Raw genomic sequence first — 24,071 nt, 5'->3', positions numbered from 1 at the left:
AGACGAGGGCAAGGAGGCAGTCAGAGAGCATCCCTGGCTCCCCTCCTCCCGCTTTGGTCATCTCGTCAGGACGGCCCCAGCTCCCCTGCAGTGTCACCGACAAGCGGACTGTGTGTCCGCTGCGAGCTGGTGGCCTGCGGAGAGAGGTGGGGTAGGAATGTCCTGGAACGAGTGAGAATAGCGGGAGATTCGGTAGCCTGAGATTTTGTGAAAGCCCCCAAACTTGCAGCTTAAGTTTCCTTACAGGGCTGAAAGTGAGGTTAATAATTATTTTGGTTTGTTCTGTCTCTGATTTTATTCGGTTCCTTTATGAGCCATGAATAAGCCAGCCAATGCATGTGAAAACTTTGGGAAATGCTACCCTAAAATTTTATCCTTGTCCAGGCAAAATGATGATATAAAAAAACACATAATTTAGGGTTTTAAATTAATGTGGCTTTGAAGAGTTTGGACAACATGGAGTATAGTCCTCTAGTGAAAGTTTCCCCCGTGCGGTTTTCTGTGGTTGTTTAAAAGGGAATGCAAATTCCAAGTTAAATTCTTATTTATGAACTCAACTTGGGAGGTATTTGAGGATACAAATTGTGTACTTATGGTGGACAGTGCACAAATGATTCTTACGTGATTATTTTACTTGCATTAAATTGCATTTAGGTAATGCCATGAAAATAGAAGTAATAAATCCCGTGCATAGTGACTTTTTTCAAAGTAAGTGATCAGTCACATTTGGCAGTCTCTCACCTTCGTTGAGCACTGGTGGTGTGCTTCCTAATGCTTCTTACTTGAGAACGAATTTGGGTCCCGCTTCATCCTGTGGTGGTTGTTTGGTTATGGGCAAGTTTAATACTTTATCTGAGCATCTGTTTCCACATCTTTAAAATGGGAGTGATAACGTGTGCCTCGTGGGATTAGTATGGTAGTGATGTTTATGTGATATAATGAAGTTAAAATGGTAAATAAAGGGGTTAACTGTGCCTGGGCATGACCAAGGAAGTGCTTGGTTATAGAGATCGCCATTGGCTGTGTTGATGGTGGGAAAGCAGGAAGAAGTAACCAGCTGTACCTGTCATTCAGGCAATAGATTCTTTGTTTCTTTTTTAATAAAGGTGCTTAACTTTTTTTTTTAAGGATTTTTAAAAATTTATTTGAGAGGTAGAGTTACAGACAGAGAGGGAGAAACCGAGAGAAAGGTCTTCCATCCATTCTCAAATGGCCACAAGCTGGGCCAATCTGAAGCTAGGTGCCAGGAGCTTCTTCCAGGTTTCCCATGTGGGTACAGGGCCCCAAGGACTTGGGCCATCTTCTACTGCTTTCCCAGGCCATCGCAGAGAGCTGGGTCAGAAGTGGAGCAGCTGGGACTTGAACCGGCACCCCGTCATGTAGTTCTTTGGGGCCCAGATTGTTACAGTTGTACAGCAGCTTTTGTTGTGTGTGTGTGTGTGTGTGTGTTTTATATAAGAGCTTTATTTGTAAAAGTGAGTAGGAGAGAAGAAACACAGAATTCCAAATGTCAGTAAAAAGTTGATTTCTCTTAAGTTTAATGGAATTGCTTTGGAAATGGTAGCTCTTAAGCCTCAGCCATTTGCTTATTGAACTTGAGGTTTAATTAGAATAGAAAAGAAAAAACCAAAACAAAGCTCGGAAGAACATATGTCAAAAGTTGGTATTATACTGTAAAAAGTGGGGTAAAGTTTGGAGTTTTATGTAAATTTTAAAAGTCATCCTAATAATGTTTATGGCTTGCCTTCCACATACTTGATTATCTTCAGTGTATGGCTCATGAATCTGTGAGCTGTGAAAATAAGGTGCTGCCTAAGGGACTTTGTAGACTTTAATTAGTACTGTTCATTACTGGTTAAGTGTATAGTAGGACAAATAAATATACACAACATATTTCTTTTTTTTGAGGCTACTGAATGTGCTAATAATATATGTTAAGTTCATGTGTGGAAGTACGCAGCTAAGATCTTGGAAGTTTAGGTTTTAGAGGATTTCATTTGTCCATGGTCTTTGTTTACACACGAGTGCTTTGTTGGCTCCGTTTAGATGGGATCTGTTGTCCGTCTTTCTCCATCACGCCAGCCTCTGTTCTTTCAGTCCAGTTAACAAATGATTATTGAATACCATGTGCCAGGCGCCTGTGGGAGTTTGGGACATGCAGCAGGGAACAGAACAGAAGAGTGCTAAGGCAGATGCGGCGACCAGTGCTTTAGCGGCCAGCAGCATTAGGGATCTGGGAGTTGTGGGCCGTTTAGGGTTACTTATAATTACAGGCAGGGAGGCCCTGGAAGTCCTCACTGTGACGATAGAGCCTCTGAAGGTGAGGAAGTGGAGCCTGTGGCTATCTGAGAAGGTGCGTTCCATGCGGGGAAATGCAGGTGCAGAGGCCCTGTGCAGAGGCCCAGTGTGAGGAGAAGGTGGCAGGAGGTGAGGTTGGGCTGCTGGGCTTGGAGAATCTTGCAGGCTGTGACTTTCATTGTGGGTTAGAGGCCCTGCAGAGGAGGGAGTCATCCCACCTAATGCTTCAGAAAGACTCTTCTGACCTAAGTCTTCTTTTTAACTTTTATTTAATGAATATAAATTTCCAAAGTACAGCTTATGGATTACAATGGCTTCCCTCCCCATAACTTCCCTCCCACCCACAACCCTCCCCTTTCCCGCTCCCTCTCCCCTTCCATTCACATCAAGATTCATTTTCAATTCTCTTTATATACAGAAGATCAGTTTAGCATACATTAAGTAAAGGTTTCAACAGTTTGCACCCACATAGAAACACAAAGTGAAAAATACTGTTTGAGTACTAGTTATAGCATTAAATCACAATGTACAGCACATTAAGGACAGAGATCCTACATGAGGAGTAAGTGCACAATGACTCCTGTTGTTGACTTAACAAATTGACACTCTTGTTTATGGCATCAGTAATCACCCTAGGCTCTTGTTATGAGTTGCCAAGGCTATGGAAGCCCCCTGAGTTCACCGACTCTGATCATATTTAGACAAGGTCGTAGTCAAAATGGAAGTTCTCTCCTTCCTTCAGAGAAAGGTACCTACTTCTTTAATGACCCATTCTTTCCACTGGGATCTCACTCGCGGAGATCTTTCATTTAGGTTTTTTTTTTTTTTTTCCCCCAGAGTGTCTGGGCTTTCCATGCCTGAAATAGTCTCATGGGCTTTTCAGCCAGATCTGACTGCCTTTAGGGCTGATTCTGAGACCAGAGTGCTGTTTAGGACATCTGCCATTCTATGAGTCTGCTGTGTATCCCACTTCCCATGTTGGATCGCTCTCTCCCTTTTTTATTCTATTGGTTAGTGTTTGCGGACACTAGTCTTGTTTATGTGATCCCTTTGACTCTTAGTCCTATCATTATGATCAATTGTGAACAGAAATTGATCACTTTCTTACCTAAATCTTTAGAGCAGACTGAAGAGGCAAAGAGTGGAAGCAGGGAGCCCAGTGAGGAGTCTGTTGCAGTGATCCACGTGAGAGGCTGTGGGCCTTCCTCGGGGTGCCAGGGGTGGGAGTGTTGACAAGAGGATGGTGGCAGTAGTCAGTGGAGAGGTGCAGGTGTCCCTGGTGCGTTGTATCTGGGCTGTGAGGGGAAGAGAAGCATTGAGGATGACCTCGTATGGTTTCCAAGCTCCCACCCCTGGAAGAATGGAATTGCGATTCATGGAGACAGATGAAAGTGAGGGAGGAACAGACAGAGAGAAGGAATGTGCTTTTGAACTTGTTAATTTGAAAGTCTTGTAGATGCTGAAGTAGAGAACTAAAGTGGATGGTTGGCCAATGAGCCTGAATTTATTGAGAGAAGTCCAGGATACAGACTAAATTTGGGGAATTACAAGTGTGTAGGTGGCATATAAGCTGGTCAGATCACCAGTAGAGTGAGTGTAGACATACACGGAGTCCAAGGTTGGAGGTTTTGAGAACCTAGTGTTAGAAGATCAGGGAGGACAGGTGGATCCAGCAAAGCAGAATGAGAAGGTGCAGCCAGTGAGATCAGACGTCTCTGGCATTCCAAATGACAAATAGCAGATGCTCAATCAATGTTGCTGAATGAGTGTTAGATCAAGAGAACAACCAAGAACAATGGCTCTCAGAAGCCAAGTGAAGAATTTAAAAGAGGAGAGAGTAAAGAGCTCTGTGGAGTTCTTGCAGATCAGCCCATTCGTGGGGGGGGGGGGGGAGAGAATGAACGTGACCTGACTGCTGTAGGGGTCATGACGTTGATGGGGGCAAAGCCCGATTAGGACGCTTTCAAAAGAACATAGAGGCTGACAAATTGGGAACTGATTGTAGACTCTTGAGTTTTGCTTAAAAGAGAAGGAAACAATCATGACAGGTGCTCTTTTTGATTTGTTAAGACTTGGGTTGTTGAGGCCAGTGTTGTAGCAAAGTGGGTTAAGCGGCCTGTGACACCCAGCATCCCATATAGGTTGTGGTTCAAGTCCTGGCTGCTCCATTTCCAATCCAGCTCCCTCTAATGGCCTAGGAAGAGCAGCAGAGGATGGGTCACGTGCCTGGGCTCCTGCACCCACAAGGAAACCCGGATGAATCTCCTGCTTCTGCTTTTGGCCTGGCTCAGCCTTGGCCATTTGAGGAGTGAACCAGCAGATGGTAGAACTCTCTGTCTCACCCTCTTTTTGTAACTCTACCTTTCAAATAAGTAAGTAAGTAAATAAATAATATTTTTAAAAAGACTTAGGTTGTTGGCTGCATAAATGGAAAATGAGGATTTGTATAGATGTAACTCTAGTAGTCTGAAATGTTAATCTAATTCAGGCAAAGAAATAAAGTGCAAAGGCAGGTATTTTTTATGAGGAATTTTGTTTATCTACTTATTTATCTGAAAAGCAGAAAGGGAGAGAAAGAAAGAGAACATGAGAGTGTGCAGCTATCCACTGGTTCACGTCCCAGGATTGGGTTGGGTTGGGCCAGGGCAGAGCAGGTGCCCAGAACATAATCCAGGTGTACCACGTGGTTGCCAGGAACCGAGTTTCTTGGGCCATCACTGCTTTCTCACAGGGTCTGCATTAGTGGGAAGCTGGAATCATAGCTGGGAACCAAACCGAAGCACTACGCTGTGGGATGTGGATATCTTAACCAGTAGACCAAATGCCTGCTCCCTAAATTTTACATATATTTAAACTGGGGACATTATCAAAACAAAAATAAAAAAGAAAATCAAATACAGATAATGAGTACAAGGCAAGCTTCAACTTAATAAAGACGGAGTAGTATAGTTTTGACCCTGGTTTGTGCTTTAGAGAAATGAAGATGAAATAAAAATGCATATTGGGTAGTAGAAATCTGTAAAACTGGGGCTGGCGCTGTGGCATAGCGGGTAAAGCTGCTGCCTGCAGTGCCGGCATCCCAAATGGGCGCCAGTTTGAGTCCCAGCTGCTCCACTTCCGATCCATCTCTCTGCTGTGGCCTGGGAAAGCAGTGGAGGATGGCCCAAGTCCTTGGGCCCCTGTACCCATGTGGGAGACCCGGAAGAAGCTCCTGGCTCCTGGCTCCTGGCTTTGGATCGGCACAGCTCCAGCTATTGCGGCCAATTGGGGAGTGAACCAGCGGATGGAAGACCTCTCTCTCTCTCTGCCTCTCCTTCTCTCTCTGTGTAATTTTGACTTTCAATAAATAAATCTTAAAAAAATCCATAAAAAAAAGAATTCCATAAAAAAAAGAAATCCATAAAACTGATAAAAGTTTCAAGATCTATCATGCTGAAGTATAGTTAAATGTAAGATGCTTTGCTTTAAGATAGTTACGACATTTTTAATTTCTGTTTTGATAACATAAAAACATTTCTTTGTGGTCATTTTAATGTTACACATAATGCTTAACTCTTATAGAATGCTTGTGACAGGGCTGGCTCTGTGGCGCAGAAGGTTAAGCCTCTGCCTGCAGTGCTGACATCACATGTGGGCACCAGTTCCAGTCCCAGCTGCTCCACTTCCCATCCAGCTCCCTGGTAATGCGCCTGGGAAAGCTGGGGAAGATGGCCCAGTCCCTGGGCTCCTGCACCCATGTGGGAGACCTGGGAGACGCTCCTGACTTTGGCCTGGCTCAGCTCCGGCTGATGTGGCCATTTCAGGAGTGAACCAATGGATGGAAGATCTCTCTCTCTCTCTATTTCTGCCTTTCAAATAAATAAATAAATAAATAGTAAAAAAGAATGCCTGAGACACCATTTTTTAGCTCCCCTTATACGTTATCTCTTTTGCTTCTTGTAATATCCTATGAGGTACCACTTTCTTTTTTTTTTTTTTTTTTTTTGACAGGCAGAGTGGACAGTGAGAGAGAGAGACAGAGAGAAAGGTCTTCCTTTGCCGTTGGTTCACCCTCCAATGGCCGCCGCGGCCGGCGCGCTGCGGCCGGCGCACCGCGCTGATCCGATGGCAGGAGCCAGGAGCCAGGTACTTTTCCTGGTCTCCCATGGGGTGCAGGGCCCAAGCACCTGGGCCATCCTCCACTGCACTCCCGGGCCACAGCAGAGGGCTGGCCTGGAAGAGGGGCAACCGGGACAGAATCCGGCGCCCCGACCGGGACTAGAACCCGGTGTGCCGGCGCCGCTAGGCGGAGGATTAGCCTAGTGAGCCGCGGCGCCGGCCTACCACTTTCTGACAACATAATACATAGTTTGGATAAGAACATTGTTAAGGACCACAGCAAGAGTCGGGGTAAAACTCAGGCGATCTGCTCCAGTGCGCATCCTGCAGTCACTCCACTCCTCCACTTCCTAACATGCTGGGGGAGTTCCGAGTTTTTTTACTTGGTTTGGCATATTTGGCAGACAGTTGCTGCATGGATGTGTTGTGTCCGACCTGGAGGTAAGACCTTTGTCTAGTCGTCAGCATAGATTACATTTATCTTTCAGTTACTGGTGTAGGAAGGAGATTAGACATGATGCCTTCTCCAAGGATTTCTGTTGGATTAGCTAAATCCGCACTTTTATGAATATTTAAGAGGACTAGCAATTAGACTTTACGAAAGATATTCTAAGGTGGTCATGATTTTCAGTCAGGTTAGAAAGACCTTCAGAGGTGTGAGAAAGTTATGTAACCCAAGCTTGTCTTCTTTACGACTACACTAGGGATGGCGGTCCCTCACGATCCCTCTTGGTGACAGAGGCAGACAAGGTAACCTTGCTTCCCTGGTCCACTCACCATAGGGCGTATTAACGCTCAGAAGGCCTTTGTTTTTCAGGCAAGCATTCCTGGAAACTTCATTTTGTAGTCACTTGCATGTCCCCATGGGAACAGTGTGCTAATTAGTTAGAGATTGGAGCCTGGGAACAGCCTCCACCTAATAATTTAGTCATTTCTTTGGTTGTTTACTCAGTTCCAGGAATTTTGGTAGCCTCCAGGTTATAGAGGAAAATAAGATTTGGTTTTGTCCTTCCATTGGGAATTAAGGTCTGAGAAAGAAAAGTGAGGTGTGTTTAAAATTGAAAGCGTCACGACTTTGAGATTCTGTCAGAGCATGTCTAGCTGTGTTTCTGAATTATTAGTGATCCTCTGAGTCACCAGGCGTGCTTGTTTACATGCAGATTCTTGGTCCTGCTCCAGTAATACCTATTCAGTAGCTATGTGTACGGCCCACACATCTTATTTTTCAAAGCTCCCTGGAGACATGGGTGGAAATGGCTCATGGGCTGTGAGAAATATGGTGCCCTTTGCAGCCGGCTTTGTGGAGCAAATGATTCTGAAGGCGCATATTGGTTTCTCATCAGAGTGATGAATGTGCATGAGAGAGAGAGGTGGGGGAGAGAAGGGTGCATAAGTTAGATATTCTGGGAGTTTGGAGGATTTGGGTGTGAGGCAGAGTACTTTGTCATAGAAAATTATAAATATGACTGGTGGCCTTTTACATTAGTGAAGGTGAAACACATCTCTAATTTAACAGTAAGCAAGTTCAACTCCACATCTCGAAAGATCGCCATAAAGCACCCCATGCATTTTATTTTACTGAACACCCCAGAGGGCCAGAATAGAGCAAAAGGATACCTTGATTATATCATACATCCTCAAATTCATGGAGTGGATAATTTTGCCAAAGGATTAATATTACAGGGACTTTTGATGTTTTAAAAATATTTTTATTTATTTATTTATGTGAATGATGAATGCTCCTATTCATAATTCACTCCCCAAACACCTGCAGTAGGTGGGTTTGGGACAAAATGGGAGCAGCAGACTCAACTCAGGTCTCCCAGGCGGTGTCAGGAACTCAGTTGCTTGAACCATTTACCTGCTGCCTCCAGGGTCTGCATTGGTGGGAAGCTGGAGTCTGGAGTTGGAGCCAAGACTCAAACCCAGGCACCCTGCTGTGCCATGTGGGCTCTTTTTTTTTTTTTTGGACAGGCAGAGTGGACAGTGAGAGAGAGAGAGAGAGAGACAGAGAGAAAGGTCTTCCTTTTGCCATTGGTTCACCCTCCAATGGCCGCCACGGCCAGCGCGCTGCAGCTGGCGCACTGTGATGATCAGAAGGCAGGAGCCAGGTGCTTTTCTCGGTCTCCCATGGGGTGCAGGGCCCAAGCACTTGGGCCATCCTCCACTGCACTCCCTGGCCACAGCAGAGAGCTGGCCTGGAAGAGGGACAAGCGGGACAGAATCGGGCGCCCCGACTGGGACTAGAACCCAGTGTGCGGGCGTCGCAAGGCGGAGGATTAGCCTAGTGAGCCGGGGTGCTAGGCCGCCATGTGGGCTCTTAATCACTAGACTAACATCTGCCCCCAGGCCTTTGTTTTGGATAGCCTGTTTTTTAAAAGGCACTCTTTAAATTACCTCTTCTTGCTCTCTGAATAATTTCCCCTGGTACAAATGAGGCTTTCAGGGTCCTTCAGTTGATTTGAGATGAGAAAGTACAGGGTTCCAAAGAGCTAAAGAATCCATAGAAAGCAACAAGAGGTGCGATGTAAACCTTAATATTACAGCATGGACTGGACACGTTGGTGAGGAATAGTCAGGTAAAACAAAGGGACTATTTAAATATTCAATAAGCACTTAGCATTACTTATGAATCTTTGATCAGTGCAGTTGGTAAATATATATAGTGCATCTGTGAATCATGATACTATTGCTAGGACCTTTTCCCCAGCTGAATTTGGTAATTATTAAAAGGTAGCACTTTTACAGAATGCTTTGTTACCTGGTTCTTTGCTTTGGGGGTTTTAAAATCATGGTTGTGTTGGACTTCTGCATTAATTCTGAATGGGCCACGTAATACACCTTTGTTTTAAAAATACTAAAAGTATAACCTTATGTGATTTAATAAAGATATTTTATTTATTAAGCAATGATTATTTTTAGAGTATATGTTCGTATATCTTACAGCAGAGAAATTTCTGTTTTTAAAGAAAAAAGAAACCCACTTAGATGTGTCTGTCCTTTGACAGTTCTTCAGTGCACTTGCAACTCTTTTTCTCTTGTTATCTTTTTAAGGGTCTGAAAAGCCCTCCGGAGAGCCTCAGTGACCTCGGCGCCATCGAGAACCTCCGGGTCCCTGGAAAGGTATGGATTCAGGCTGGGGAACGTGGCTGTTTTCTTCCTGAGGGACATCTCCCTGCCTCTGCCTACAGCGATCCAGAGAGGCTTTTCTTCCCACAGCAGATGCTTGTTGTGGCAAGCCCAGGAGTTCTGAGGGCAGTGAGGGGATGGGTTGCTTCTGCTTTCGTTACACCTTGGGATGCAGGGTGACTCATAGGAGCAAAGCTGAAAATGCACAGTTGATAAGTTTGGAGTTTATTCTATCACATTCTTAGCTTGAAAGCAGCCTTAGACACACACACACACACACACACACACACACACACAATTATTGTGCTATAATTTGATAATTTACCACTAGTGTTTTAGACTGTGTCACGCTCAGCCAGAAATGATGTTTTGGGCAGAGGTATTTGAAACAGCAACTAAAACATAACCTATTCTAAGTTGTAGATATTTTGATATTTTAGATTTTAATTTGTTGACACTCATGTGAACTTGTCAGGTTACAAATGGAATAAATGTGATTTCAGAGCCTGCAGGCTTCCTTCAGGTGGTCTGTTAGCTGCCATCCAGTCCTTGCTGCTCACTGCCGCCACCAGGAGCTGTGCGGGGCGAGGAGCTGGTCCGTCACACCCAGAGCTGCACCTCTGACCGTGGGCTCTTGTGATATTAAATGTGGGGATCACGTCGTCTAGTCCTGTTTGGTTTCTGGGTCTGGCGTCTTGAACTATAAGCTCCAGTTCTCTTGATGAGCAGTCTAAGGCCACTCCTGGCCCCGCCTTAGGTCAGGTCAGTGCTTCGGCGGGTGATTTCCTGCATTTTGAGGAGCTTTACCCCATCATGTGAATTTCTCTTTCACTGCTTAGCCTGTATGTTAGCTTAGACCCAAACATTCTCCCTAAATATAATAAAATTCTAAGCATGCCTTTTGCATACAATGATTTGGACAAAAATTTAAGAGACATATACAATATAGTAGTTAGTGAAGATTATTGGGTATGATAAAATTTTGGGAAATAGGAATCCTAAATCTTAATTGACAAGTAAGTCTCTTTATTTTCTTGATGTAAAAAAGATTACCATACATTATGAATATGCCTTGAATTAGACTGTATTACATGTTTCAGAATCAATGTCAAGTTGATGAGTGAGCCTCTATAAAAAAATGCTTGAATGCATTAGTAAGAACGTTCTGTTGTCTTTAAACTCTGAGCCTTGATCTTTCCCCAGTAGTGGTAGGAAGGGAGTTTCTGACCTCACTGCAGTATTCTACATGACCCTCCAACCCCGGTGCCATCAGTGACCTGTACTGTGTACGAATACCTGGTGCAGTGTCCAATTAGGATCACAGTCAGCAGTGAAAACAGAAGAGGTGAGATGAAGTCGGGGCGTTGATTTCTCAGGCATAGAGTAGAAAGCCAAGTTAGTGAGGTTGTCAAATCATTCATGGGTCCTAGTGCTGGACGCCGGTGCTTAGCCTTACACCAAGAGAACCTGGCAAGCTCCTCGCCCCTGTTTGCTGTCTGTGCACCGCTGCAGGGAGCAGTGCCTCTGCCTTCTCTCTCAGTGGTTTGGAGAACACTGGAGTTGCTGGGTCCAGAGCTGTAAAGCCCCCTTCAGCACATGGGTTTGATGTGGGGGAAGTTTGCCGTCAGTACTGAGGTTAAGAGTTAAGCAATTCCTTACGTGGTGTAGCTTGGGATAACTTTAATGCTAAGTGTGTTTTTCACAACTTTAGATGTGACTTTATGCTTCTCTCATAGACATATGTTTTAGATTATTTAATTTTATATAATCATATTTTTGAAAAGTTGTAACTAGTTCTTGATGGCCTGAAATTTGATGTTTGCAAAAAATGATTCTCATTCAAATTTTCAAAGTATTAAAAGCATTTCAACAAAATGGAAAATAATAATTTAAAATGACCTTTTCCTTTACTATAAAATTAAGATACTTTGAACTGAAAACATAAGCAGCAGAAAAGTACTTTAAAAATTATGAAATTACCAATGCAGTCAAGGGTAAGTTTGCCTTCTGGTGTTTTCTCTATGCATATTCAGCAACACATTTCGTGAGCATCTACTGTATGCTACACACTCTGCAGGGTCTGGCAGTACAGCAGTGAGAAGACAAAAGTCTTTCCCAAAAGGCACGACTTCCCCATGGTCAGGGAGCTTACTTCCATTCTTGTTGCTTAAGTGTGCTGTAAAGTTGGATTCAAGCAGTGCCATACCTTTTATAAGATTTTTCTATAAATTGTTTGAAATGTTCTTTGTAGTTGTAACTCACCAGGATTCCACTAGATGGCACTGAAAGCCTGAAGAAAAATAGAGTTGGGTTTAAAGCTGTTTCATTGAAAACACACACAGAAAGTGATGAAGCGGCTACCTTTGATGGATTATTATTGTTGTTTTAGGGAGATTTTAAGAAAATGTGCCATTTCCTCACATAATCAGACATCTGGCAATTCATTATAAACTTATGTGGAATATGGTTTTAGGGTAACTGTAGTTTGAAATAGATTTTGAATACTGTTTGCATAGCTCAGCTCAAAACTGTTTCTAGCTCAGTGATTTATGACTTTATAATACTGATTGAATATTGAAAACTTAATAATTTGTTCTTCCTTTTGGCTTTGTGTAGATTTTAGGGGCTGGCAGGTTTTATTTATTTATTTTTCCAGTCAACCAGAGTCTTGATGTCATATTAGCTTTGATAAGATTATGGCTTTTGTTGTTAGGATTTTGGTTTTTTCATGTTGACTGATGAAGAATAATGCAGATGTGCTGTAAGTCTTTGATGCGACTTGTTGTGGCAAAGCTAAATCCTAAATTCAGGCCACAATTTCTTTTTCTCCTACCCCCTGACTGGCACACAGAAAATGCACTTTGCTGGCTAGATTTGTAACTGGGTTTCTAATGTGAGCTCTTGTCTGTTAAGCTAATTACAGAAAGGGGAATTGGTTTGCATTTCGTTTTTAAATTCTATACATTTTCTGTAAGGTATTGAAACCTGACCTATGAAGTGAAGATTTGGCCATTTCTCAAGATTGTGAGGTTCCAAGCTGTTCTGTGGGTTTAAGAATTAGGCTAAGTTATTTTCACAATTCAAGAGCATATTGAGTTTGTTGGTGGGGGAACTGTTAAACTGTCATAGCTAACATTTTGCAGTTATAAAAGATTTATTTTTTTGAAAGGCAGAGTGACAGAGGGGTTGGCAGGGCGTGTGTGGGGGGAGAGATACAAAGAAATAGACAGGTAGACAAAGATCTTCTGTTCGCTGTTTTACTTCCCAAATGGCTATAACAGCCAGGATGGGCCAGACCCAAGTCAGGAGCCAGGACCTCCATTCGGGTTTCCCACATGGATGGCAGGGTCCCAAGGACTTAGGTCATCTTCCACTGCCTTGCCAGTTATCCGGAAGCCAGATTAGAAAGTGGAGCAGCTTGAGCTGTTTGATACGTGATGCTGGTGTCACAAGTGGTAGCTTAACCTGCCGTGCCACAGTGAGGGCCCCAGAATCGAAGGTCCTGAAGTTGAGTTGATATTTTTAATTAGCATGGTATTTTGGATAATTTGAGAGCAGTGGATAAATGCAAAATTTGTAGTCTTTTTATTCCCTCCTAAACCTGAATTCATCCCCTGAGGAGATAAACTCTTACGTGGGAAATTGCTTTGTAAAGTTATAGCTTTTTGGAAACTGTAAATATACGAGAAATATTTTATAACATCTTACAGTTGAAAGCCCAGATTGTTTTATAGACTTGAAACCCCAGTTCTCATAAAACCGTTTTGTTGTTACGTTGAGAGGGAAAATGCCTTGGCTAAATGATCGATAGTGCTGTAGATTTCAATGATGATTGCTTTTCTTCATTTTTTTATAAAGTTACACTTACGATGTGCATTTTTCCACACGTATTCACCCGGCTTTGTCTCAGAGATGATCAAAATAGGGCACAGATGAGGAAGTGGGACGTGTTACGACTGCTGGAGAAAACAGCCCCTGAAATACTGACAACAAATACTTGTTTGTTGTCTACTACCTTGCTGAAATCATCCTGCTTGGTTTGTTATGTTGAGAAAATAGAGCAGTAATGTGATTATTGATAGAGCATCTGGCAACATGGCAGGAGCTAAGATGCTTTATCTTTAGGAAGGGACAAGTTTGGTTCTGATTAGTCTGTTGGATTTGTAAAGGTCTCAGTAGAATTTTAGTGTCTGGGCAGTGCATTTTTCTGCCCTGCAGGGAGCCACCCCTTAGGCTCTCCACCTGTTGTGCCCGTGCCTTTCCCTGTGCTTTGCTTCCTACTGGTGACTGCCTCCCCAGGGTCTGAGGTGGGAAGTTCTACCAGTTCTCATCTCCTCCAGATCTGTTCCTTTTTCCCTGGAGGGGACCGCCCCATCCCTCCCTGCCTCCCTGCCTCCGTCCCAGCCCTCTGATTGCAGCAGCCTGTGAGGGAGGAGCTGTGTTATTCACCAAGACGAGGCTGAGAGTTTTGAATGTGGGCGGGGTTGTTCCTGAGGACAGTCCGAGGGGGAGGGTCAGATTTGGTGTATTTTTGCCTTTTACACTTTCATTTCCTCTGCTCTGCGCTGAAATTCCTTACTTGTAGTTTTTCTCCTGCTGTAACTCTGGGGGACGCTGCTCCTGTTTTCTTTAACTGTGCTTGATTAGCATTGGCAGGCAGGTGGTGGCACACTTAACCCTCTGTGGTTGTGGGCCAGGTGCCTTGGGAGTCAGGTTTCACAGGTCACTTAAACTACTGTTAATGTCAATCTGCATTGAGCAGTTACTGCGTGACACCAGGTTCACTGAAAATACATCATTTTAAGCGTTTTATTGATGTCATGGCAATTTGTAAGACTAAAATGTTTTACCCCAAACTTAGTTTAAATAGCTAATGTTATTGTAAATGTTTTCTTAAATTTCACATTTTTTTAGCATTTTTTTTCTTTTTCTTGTTTCTTAAGATTTATTTATTTATTTGAAAGGCAGAGTTACAGAGAGAGAGAGAAGGAGAGACAGAGAAACTGATCTTCCATATGCTTGTTCACTCCCCAAATGGCTGAAACTGCCAGGGTGAGGCCAGGCCAAAGCCAAGAGCCAAGAGCTTCTCCCAGTCTCCCTCAGAGGTGCAGTGGCCCAAGAACTTGGGCCATCCTCCGCTGCTTTCTAGGAGCAAAAGCAGGGAGCTGGATCAGAAGTGGAGCAGTAGGGACTTGAAGTAGCGCCCATATGGTTTGCTGTCACTGCTGGCTGTGGGTTTAACCCATGCACCCCAGCACCAGCCCCTGAATCGCACATTTTATGATGTCAAGAGTTTCAAGTGGCAGTTTTTCCTCTCCAATTTTGCCATTTAATTTTTTTGTAGGGAATCTTTTTAATTTTGTTTATCTAAGATTTTGCCTCCCACCCATTTATTGGCCCTCCAAGCAGGTTCTCTTTTAGATGAAATCCTGTGCATTTTTGTGCATTTTTAATCCTAAGAAATTGGTTTATATTATGGCAAAATTAAGGAGTAATTGTGCTGGAGTATGCAGAATAGCTGCTTGTGTTTACTTTTCTGGTTCCCACGCATAAAATAAGCCCAAATCATTTAACATCTATTGTTACTTCTAGTGGGAAGGAAAACCTGTCATTAGCAATTGGTGGGAAGTTTTGACTATCAAAAGGAGAACATGCTGCCTTTTCCTTTGTTTCTGTTATTTTCCTTTCTGAATGCAGGGGCAGGGGGTGGGGGGGCGGGGGGGGTGTGTGTATGAATTGTTTGGCTTGGCCTGTGATTATGAGCTCCAGGGTGCTTGGTGCGGGGAGCCTGCAGGTGGACGGGGAGTTAGCAGGGGTCTGTGGTCTCAAGAAGCTGGCACTGGACCCAGTGCCCACGTGCGTGGCTGCCAGGCACCACGGGAAGTGTGAGCGGGAAGCAGTCTTGTGACTGCGAGCGCTGGGACTGCAGAGGACAAGGCCCTTTGGATTCTCTTCAGCGTGCGGTCCTCTGCATAACTTCACTTTCCATTGTCACATGGGAGCCACCAAAGTGGCCGAAAGGAAGAGGGTATTTGTAGGGATGTGATGTTATCTGGGGGCCATTGTTTTGGGTTGCATTCTTCTTCATATGATACTTTTATTTTTGCTTTTCTCAGTGTATCCCTCCTTAGCTCAGGTTTTCTACTCTGGAGTATCAAGTGTTCCAGGTCAGTTCTTTCAAGTCATGTGGGTCTGTGTGCAGCCTATGGTGTTAACTGCACATTTCTCTAGGAGGGACTGGCATCTGACCTCTTATGTCCATGCACACACTGTGCCCTTCTCATGGGTCCATCATTCATCACCACACACCTAAGAGGTGTTTATAAATGCATTGTGGTTCTCCTTCATATTCTTAATAACTTTGGATATTTGTTTCATTGTTATTTTGAGCGAGTGAAAATATGTCTATGTATCCTTTACGGGTGAAAAAAACTAGGCATGAAGAAACTAACTTGCCCAAGGGTGATTCTGAGCTGCAGCTAAAACCTGGTGTCTTTACTTTCATATCAATCTGTAGGTCCTATGCTGACAACCTTAGTATGATATTAGGTGCCATTGGCATGTATTCATTTAAGTACTTGATTATTGCCGCCTATTTGAATTTTTGGCTTGACTAGATGTACCTGATATTTTTCAATCTTAGCAATTTTTTAAAGACACACACACACACACACATGAATGAGACCGACTGCATGTATTTGCTCCTGGTGCTGCAGAATTCCTAGCGAGGCCACGTTGCCACATCCTGTCTCCAGGCCCTTGTTTCCTCCCTCAGCATATGACATTTCAGTGAATGAAAGCTGGTGTTTTAAATGCCTGACATTCTGACCTCTTACATGCCTGGGCTCACTGTGCTGCCACATCCCACTGGATGCATACCTGTTGAGAGACTAGTTGGGAACCTTCCTTCCACAGGTGGGATGGGTCGAGCCTACGTGGATTCCCGGCATCACTGTCCAGAGTGCCACATGGATGAGCGTGTTGTGTGTTGTGGGCACACCCTCACAGGAGCATTGCTCACTCTATGAGGATGTGAGGTTTCTGACTGCATTCATAGGATCTCATCTCTTGCTGTATCAGTGATGGCTGTGCTTTTAACCTTTATTTTTTTGTGAGTCTGTTTTATAAGAGGTATCTCCTTTCTCATGCATATTTGATTATGCAGGTTTGATTTTTTTTTTAATATGACTTCACCTTCACTTTAAAATTTATTGGAAGTTCACATTTAAACAGTTCACCTTCTGAGATTGTGATTTATTGTTCTAATATTTTCTTTGAGCTTGAGCCTACTCATAAGGGCAATTTTATAGTTAATAATTTTATAAATATATAATATTAAACTCTAAATGATGTCCAAGCCAACCCTTTTTTAATTTTTAAAAAATTGTTTACTTATTTGACAGGTAGACGAAGAGAGTGAAGGTGAGAGTGTGTGTGTGTGTATGTGGTGGGGGAGTGGAGACTGACAGATATCCAGATGCCCACAATGGCAGGGACTGAGCCAGGCTGAAGCCAGAAGCCTGGAACTCAGTCCAGGCTCCTGTGTGGGTAGAGGGACCCAAGTACTTGAGCCGTCACCTGATGCCTCCCAGGATGCACATTAGCAAGAAGCTGGAATTCAGAGTGGAGCCAAGACTTGAACCAAGGCACTCGGATAGCAGATGCAGACATCTCAACGGATGTCTTAACTGCTACATCAAATGTGTGCTACAAACTAGCTCTTTTTATAAATTAAAGGAAAATGTGCGGTAATAAAATATTCTAGACTAACTATATTTGGAAATTGATATTCTTTAATTGACCAGGTAATTTTTGTATGCTTGATTAGTTGATGATTCATTAAGATTTTAGAGTATTTTAATGAATGTAAAATGATTTTTAATAATAATTTTTTGGTGTACATAAATGTGCTTGAGGTTAATTTGAATAAGAAATCACAAGGTTAACTTGCTACCTGTCCATAATAATAACAATCATAATCATAAAAGTGATTAACCAACATGGCAGGGGAGTAGATATCTGAATTATTGAAATTCTTATGAATTGAAGTTTCATCCATTTATATGGTAAAATTGCATAGGATAAGAATGCTGACATCAGGGGTAGGGGTTTGTTTATGAAGCTCTTTTCTGTTGTACAAATCCAAAGAAGCCTCATTCTGCATCATTAGAAAGAAAACATTTTATGAAATAACGGAGTTTGGTTCAAAATCAGAAGGAAGCCTCATGGAATCGCAGAGCTAAGCATGTGGACTTCTTCGGAGCCAGGGTTTCTCTGCCTGGCAGGAGCTCTGAGATTGCCAATAGGGTTGGCTGGCTGCTTCTCAGGGTTCCTGTTAGTTTGTATCTTTGATTAGAAGACAGACTGTTAAGACAGATGATTTCCACGCAGATGGAATATTAAAAACTGTAACTATAATAACCATGCTTTTTTTTTTTTGTCCCTAAAGGAGGAATTCAGGGAACTCCGAGAACAGCCCAGTGACCCTCAAGCTGAACAAGAGCTGATTAATAGCATTGAACAAGTATATTTTTCTGCAGACTCATTTGATATTGTTAAATATGAACTGGAGGTAAAACAAAAAAGATTTCTTTAAAATATGCCTACTGCCTTTTGTTATTGAATGATTGCATTTGTGAGATTTGCATCCCTTTTAGGGGCATTTGTGTTTATATTTTTATGATACCAAAGCAGGTGTATTATTCCCACATGATGGCTAACTGAGTGTCAGCATTATTTAAAATGAAATTATTTTTAAGAACATAATTTTAAGTGCAAGTCTGGAATACCAGTAGGGAAACATTTCTATAGTTTTGGGTTTCTTTCATCTTTTTTTTTTTTTTAAGATTTATGATTTTATTTATTTGAAAGTCAGAACTATAGAGAGAGAGAGAAAGGGAGAGAGAGAGAGAGAGAGAGCGATATCTTCCATCCACTAGTTTACTCCCCAAATAGCCACAGTGGCTAGGGCTGGGCCATCCTGAAGCCAGGAGCCAGGAACTTCTTTTGTGTCTCCCACATGGGTGCAGGGGCCCAAGCACTTGGGCCATCTTCCAGCGCTTTTCCAAGCACGTTAACAGGAAGCTGGATCAGCAGTGGAACAGCTGGGACATGAACCAGTGCCCATAAGGGATGCCTGCTTTGCTGGCGCGACTTTACTGGATACACCACAATGCTGGTCTCCCTCCACCCCCATCCCGCCTCCACCCCGTAGTTTTCAGTTGTTAACATCCAGCATATTAGTATGCTGCTTCTCTCCTATTTTATATTATCTGAATATGTTTAGGAAAGCTCTGAGACTATTAATCATGAATGTGTACTGCATAGCTGTTTAGTTGTGATAAACGCTTCTGTGACATAATGTTAACAATACTGGCTTTTTGAATTTGTAAGAACCTCAAAAAAATAATGGCAGAATAGTACTTTGGTTTTAAGAGAAAAGCGAATATAGTGTGCATACATACCCGTGCAAGTAGCATCCACCAATTCACCCCACCCCAGCCGGAAGTTTTGCCAGCAGGTGACTGAGACCTGGAGCTCATTTGCCCACATACATGATGACTCGCGTGTTTGTTGTTAGTTTCCTAGACTGTCTTCTGTAAGCTGATGTCATCCAGAATGTAGTCCAACAACTCGCACTGTCCCTGTTAACCATTCAGAATGTTTCAGATGGGAAATCTGTTTTGCATTTTATCGTACAAAATTAGGGACAGTCCTGGGCTGGTGGAATCGGGGATTGGGATTAGGGGCTGTCCCCACATCCTCCTTGTAGAGGTCACAGAAACCGTGTCTCTGTACCCGGGGCTGGGAGCCCAGGTGGTAATGGGGTTTCCTGGAGGTAGCAAGGCTACTTGAGGGATGGAACCCGGGTTATGTGGTGCACATATGGAGGCTTTTGTGGCTGGAGGTTCGTGAGGGAGACTGGAGGACAGGAAAGACGCAGGGCAGTGGGCTGTGCCACTGTTTTGTGCTCACAGATTGTGGTTCATTAGTCACAGGTGGCCAGGTAAATGAAATCGAATTGAGCAGTTTATTTTTTAACTCTTTGTTTATGAATTTTTTTTCTGTAGAAGCTCCCACCTGTTCTCAATTTGCAAGAATTAGAGGAGTACAGAGACAAACTGAAGCAGCAGCAAGCTGCAGTAAGTAAAAAGTCACATTTCTTCCCAATAAAAGTGTAGGCAAGACAAAACTGAGGTGTAAGGTTTGCAGATTTTATGGTTTGAACTAATCTGTTAACATACAAACAAGTTCTATTATTTAACAACTTTGACCCAAATGATACATGTATATTAAAGTTTAATGCTGGTGCAGTTTTCCTTGTGTTTGATAGATTTGCTTCTAGAATTTGTTCTCTGACTGGAATCCTAAATGTGATCAGCAGTTCCTATGGAATCTTTGTAATTCTTAAAATGATATTTAAGATTAACAAGGGTATTTCTTTATTAAGCTATTTAAAGTTCGATTTTCTAACCTTGATGGAAACCTTCTAGGCAAAAGCAGTGACTATCTAGGAAGTAGATCACATAATTTCAAAGATGTTTGGAACAGATTAAGAAACGTGGAAGGATGGGTGCAGTAGTTAATGAGTGTGCAGTGTTTTGTTCTCATTCGGCCTGGGGGAAGGAGCCAGGTAGGCTTCCCGAGCTGACACTTGCTACAGACCTTCTGTGTGCTGTGTTTGGTTGCGCTGTAATTGGCGGAGGCCCTGAAATTGTGCAGTGGGAGCCTCATGTCCAAAGTCATTCTGATTGTACAGCACATGTTAACATACATGGGATTGACCAGCAGAACCTTAGGTGTTGTCATAGTATTCCTCAAAACTTGTGTTTTCAATTTCTCAGGAGCAGAGCGACCAAACATCTTGTTTAACTTCTTTTGTGGTCCAAAGGGTGTGAAGGGTACAAGCTATTGTCTTCATAAATTGACTAAACATTTACTTGTCCTAACAGGTTTATCTTTCTAAATCAAATCCTGTACCCTTAAAATGGTTACATCTTTGTGTATGCCAAGTCAGAGAATGAAACTCAATATTACTGACAGCAATAATGATCATTTATTGAGTTTTGATTAAGAATGGTGCTGGGTGCTTTACTACATGACCTCTTTTGCTAATTTCATAGACCAAGGAAGTGTGTGTGGCCATAGCATGTCGATTTTTGCTCTAGAAGTTATTGGGAAGACCTATGAAATATATGTGCAAAAAACTGTAAATGTAAAATGTAGTAGGAAGCATGAGGCTTTTTCTTTTACTTCCTTTGTTTGATTGCATGTTCTTGTAGGTCTCTAAAAAAGTAGCAGATTTAATCCTTGAAAAACAGCCTGCCTATGTAAAGGTAGGATATTTTTTTTTAGTAAAATTTTAAAAATAGTTGAGTAATTTATACTTTAAACTGTCAAAATATTGTAATTGTTCTTCTATTCATAATCTGTAGCCACAACTTGACTAATTGAGGAATGTGTTGTGTGTGTGTGTGCATGTGTACACTTTTCTGTCATTTAGGAGAATTTACCAAACTGAAGAAGTGTAGCAGTGTTTATTTATGATGCTAAAGTGATTTCTTTGGTTTATTAAACTTCAGAAAATTTGAGAAGAATTGCTTCATTTAGCTTTGTGACAGACTTCTAGACCAGCGATAATGATGACTCAATGTCTGTACAACAGTCCAGCTTTAAAATATGGCAAAATTGAGACTGTCTAGCTGAATCTGTATTTTCATTAGAAAATCAGAGCCTCCATAGAAAATGTCTGCCAGTTCAGATGAAGGCATTGATTGTCAAAAAATCTTAGCCAACAGAAATCCTAGTGTATATTTGTCATATACTTAATTACATTGAGAAGTTGTGTTGGGTAGAAATATTTAAAGGAGTATATTATTATTGACATTGTTTTTTTTTTTTTCCCTGTCTAAAACAGGATGGGTTTAGATTTCTTCCCAAGCAATCCTAATTAAATATTTTATCATATGTCATTGTGAAAATCAGTGAAAGTAGTCATTTTAAATGATTTTGTGGGATATATACTAACATTTCTCACGTTCAGGTATTTTTGATGTGACTTTGCTTTCTAAGGAGGCTTTTCTTTGAAACCCACTAGAATTTTTGTTAGCATGCCATGTAAATAAGAAAAAAAAGAATGTTTCAAATGATAACCTATAGCTGATGTTTCCATAGGAACTTGAAAGAGTTACCTCACTGCAGACAGGACTTCAGCTGGCTGCTGTTATCTGCACCAATGGGAGGAGGTATTGCTTCTGATGATACTTTGTTCTTTAAACTGCAAAATATTCCAATAACTATGAAATCCATCCTAATAATTGATTTTCCATTATGCTATGGTTTCTTGAATGCCATTCCTTAAATGAATTTATGTTGTGATGTAAACACTGCACCATAAGGGTGTATGGTGATATCTATACATCTACTCATGGGCTAAAAAAATATTTTTTTTATATAGTTTAGACTAGTGCTTCTTAAACTATTTACGGTGAAAGACCAGCTTTTTATTTTTTCCAACTCGTCAGTCTGTTATTCTGTGAAACGCAATAAAATCAAATTACTAGGAAAATGAAATTATCTTGTAAACATTTTATTAAGTTTTTAAGATTTATTTATTTGAAAGAGTGACAGAAAGAGACGGAGAGACAGGGAGAGAAAGTGAGGTGGAGAGATCTTCCACCCATTGGTTCACTCCCCAAATGGCTGCAACAGCCAGGATTTGGACAGGCTAAAGCCAGGAGTGCAGACGTCACTCTAGGTCTCTCATGGGTGGCGGGGGCCCACACATTTGGACCATCACCTGCTGCCTTCTCAGGCGCATTAGCAGAAGTGAAGCTGTGCCACAAACCAGCACTCTGATGTGGGATGCCAGTCCCTCTAGCGACAGCTTAACATGCTGTGCCACAAAACTGGCCCCTGTATTAAACTTTTAAATGTTTATTCTACATTTCTGTCCTTTTTTTTCTTTTGTTAAAGATCATGTATTTAATTTGAAAGGCAGAGTTACAGAGAGAGAGAGAGAGAGAGAGAGAGAGAGAGAGAGAGGGAGACAGGGAAGAGCTCTTCCATCCACGGGTTCTCTCCCCAAATGGCTGCAGTGGCCATGGCTGGCCCAAGCTGAAGTCAGGAGCCAGGAGCTTCTTTCAGGTCCCCCACGTCGGGGCAGGGCCCCAAGCAGTTGGGCTGTCCTCCACTGCTTTCTCAGGTACATTAGCAGGAAGCTAGATTGGAAATGGAACAGCCAGGAGTCAAACTGGTGCCCATGTGGGATGCTGGCACTGCAGGTGGCATCTTTACCTCCTATGCCATAATGCCAGCCCCTGTTCTTTTCTTATTCTACTCCCAGCATGTTGAAAAATGTCTGCTTAGACCAAGTAATTGAATATGTTTGTCAAATAGTAGCCATAGTCCTGTTCTAAGAGTAATCCAGGTCAGTCACCCCATCACTAGTTGCCAGAATTTTTCTGTGTTGATAATAATTCTTACTGTACTAGAAAGTTTTAACCATGTGTTGTTCCCTTTTGCAGACACCTGAATATTGCAAAAGAAGGTTTTACTCAAGCTAGCTTAGGCCTCCTTGCAAATCAAAGGAAGCGTCAGCTGCTGATTGGCCTCCTGAAATCTCTGAGAACGATCAAAACATTGGTATATATAGGCCACTTTTTACAAATTGAAACTTGGTTTGTGGTTGAAACAGATTTTACCTTTGATTTTTGTTTTTTTTCAGCAAAGAACAGATGTACGCTTAAGTGAAATGCTGGAGGTAAGTTAACAAGGCATGTTTTCTCCAGTTGGTGTATGGAAAAGGTGTATTCATAGACATGCTAAGATTCTTGTAGAACTTTTTCCTACTGACATAATGTATACTTCATTTAGAAAAACACATTTGTTTGGGAAAGCATTTATTTGAAATAATGTAACATTGGAAGGATAACTTCAGTCTTTTGGCTACATTGTGTCCAGGCCATAGTAAAATCAAATTTGACATCTAACAAATAGTCATGGTTTAAGTAATGTATGATCTCTTGGTTATAATTGATAGCTCATGTATTAATTGTTTTTCTGATTGAGCTGTTTTCTCCTGTATTTCTTCTCTGTATTCTTAGTGTTATAGTCAAAATATAGTAATGAAGTTCTCCAAAATATCATGTAACAAGTGTAGTTCCCTGTAATATGTGAGCTCCATGGGGGTGAGTGCTTTGTCATTGTCTCTGTGTACCCCATGGTTTGTCTTGCACCTGTGGAATTTAGATAGGAGCGTAGGGAACATTATCTGTGGTTTTTGAGATAATTGTCTTCCTTCTAAAGGATGACTACTAAACTAGAGCTTGAGAAACCCATTTGAGAACTTCATTTGATACTAAATTACTGTTTGTGGGATAAAAATATTGTGAGATTATTAGTGAATACTTCACTATTTTTCCCAAATTCATTTCTTTAGAAATGTTTATGGATCTCTTTCCTTGGTGGTAGAACCGTTGAATGTGGATTACAGGTAGAATGCGTACCGTCGGGGAGCATCTTGTGTAAACTTCCCTGGAAGGAGA

The 24,071-nt window shown here is 42.1% G+C and overlaps 1 protein-coding gene across 3 annotated transcripts in view; it reads left to right on the top strand.

The window, feature by feature from the left end:
• Nucleotides 1–24,071, top strand: part of VPS50 (VPS50 subunit of EARP/GARPII complex) — a 114,843-nt gene that overhangs the window by 394 nt on the left and 90,378 nt on the right. The window contains exons 1-8 of one of the 3 annotated variants that reach the window (XM_051852990.2): nucleotides 2,141–2,320; nucleotides 9,451–9,519; nucleotides 17,975–18,097; nucleotides 19,596–19,667; nucleotides 20,808–20,861; nucleotides 21,700–21,770; nucleotides 23,052–23,169; nucleotides 23,252–23,287. In XM_051852990.2, coding sequence (XP_051708950.1) covers nucleotides 2,156–2,320; nucleotides 9,451–9,519; nucleotides 17,975–18,097; nucleotides 19,596–19,667; nucleotides 20,808–20,861; nucleotides 21,700–21,770; nucleotides 23,052–23,169; nucleotides 23,252–23,287 — 708 coding nt within the window. In that variant the 5' untranslated portion in view covers nucleotides 2,141–2,155. Of the gene's footprint in view, nucleotides 1–2,140; nucleotides 2,321–9,450; nucleotides 9,520–17,974; nucleotides 18,098–19,595; nucleotides 19,668–20,807; nucleotides 20,862–21,699; nucleotides 21,771–23,051; nucleotides 23,170–23,251; nucleotides 23,288–24,071 lie in introns of those variants that run through there. The other 2 variants (XM_008261723.4, XM_070059817.1) reach the window with 2 other exon arrangements.

The sequence above is a fragment of the Oryctolagus cuniculus genome, chromosome 16 (genome assembly GCF_964237555.1).
Source record: "Oryctolagus cuniculus chromosome 16, mOryCun1.1, whole genome shotgun sequence".
In the NCBI taxonomy this organism is placed as follows: domain Eukaryota; kingdom Metazoa; phylum Chordata; class Mammalia; order Lagomorpha; family Leporidae; genus Oryctolagus; species Oryctolagus cuniculus.
Note: the sequence above shows the minus strand (reverse complement) of the source record. Positions and strands in the feature narration are given on the sequence as shown.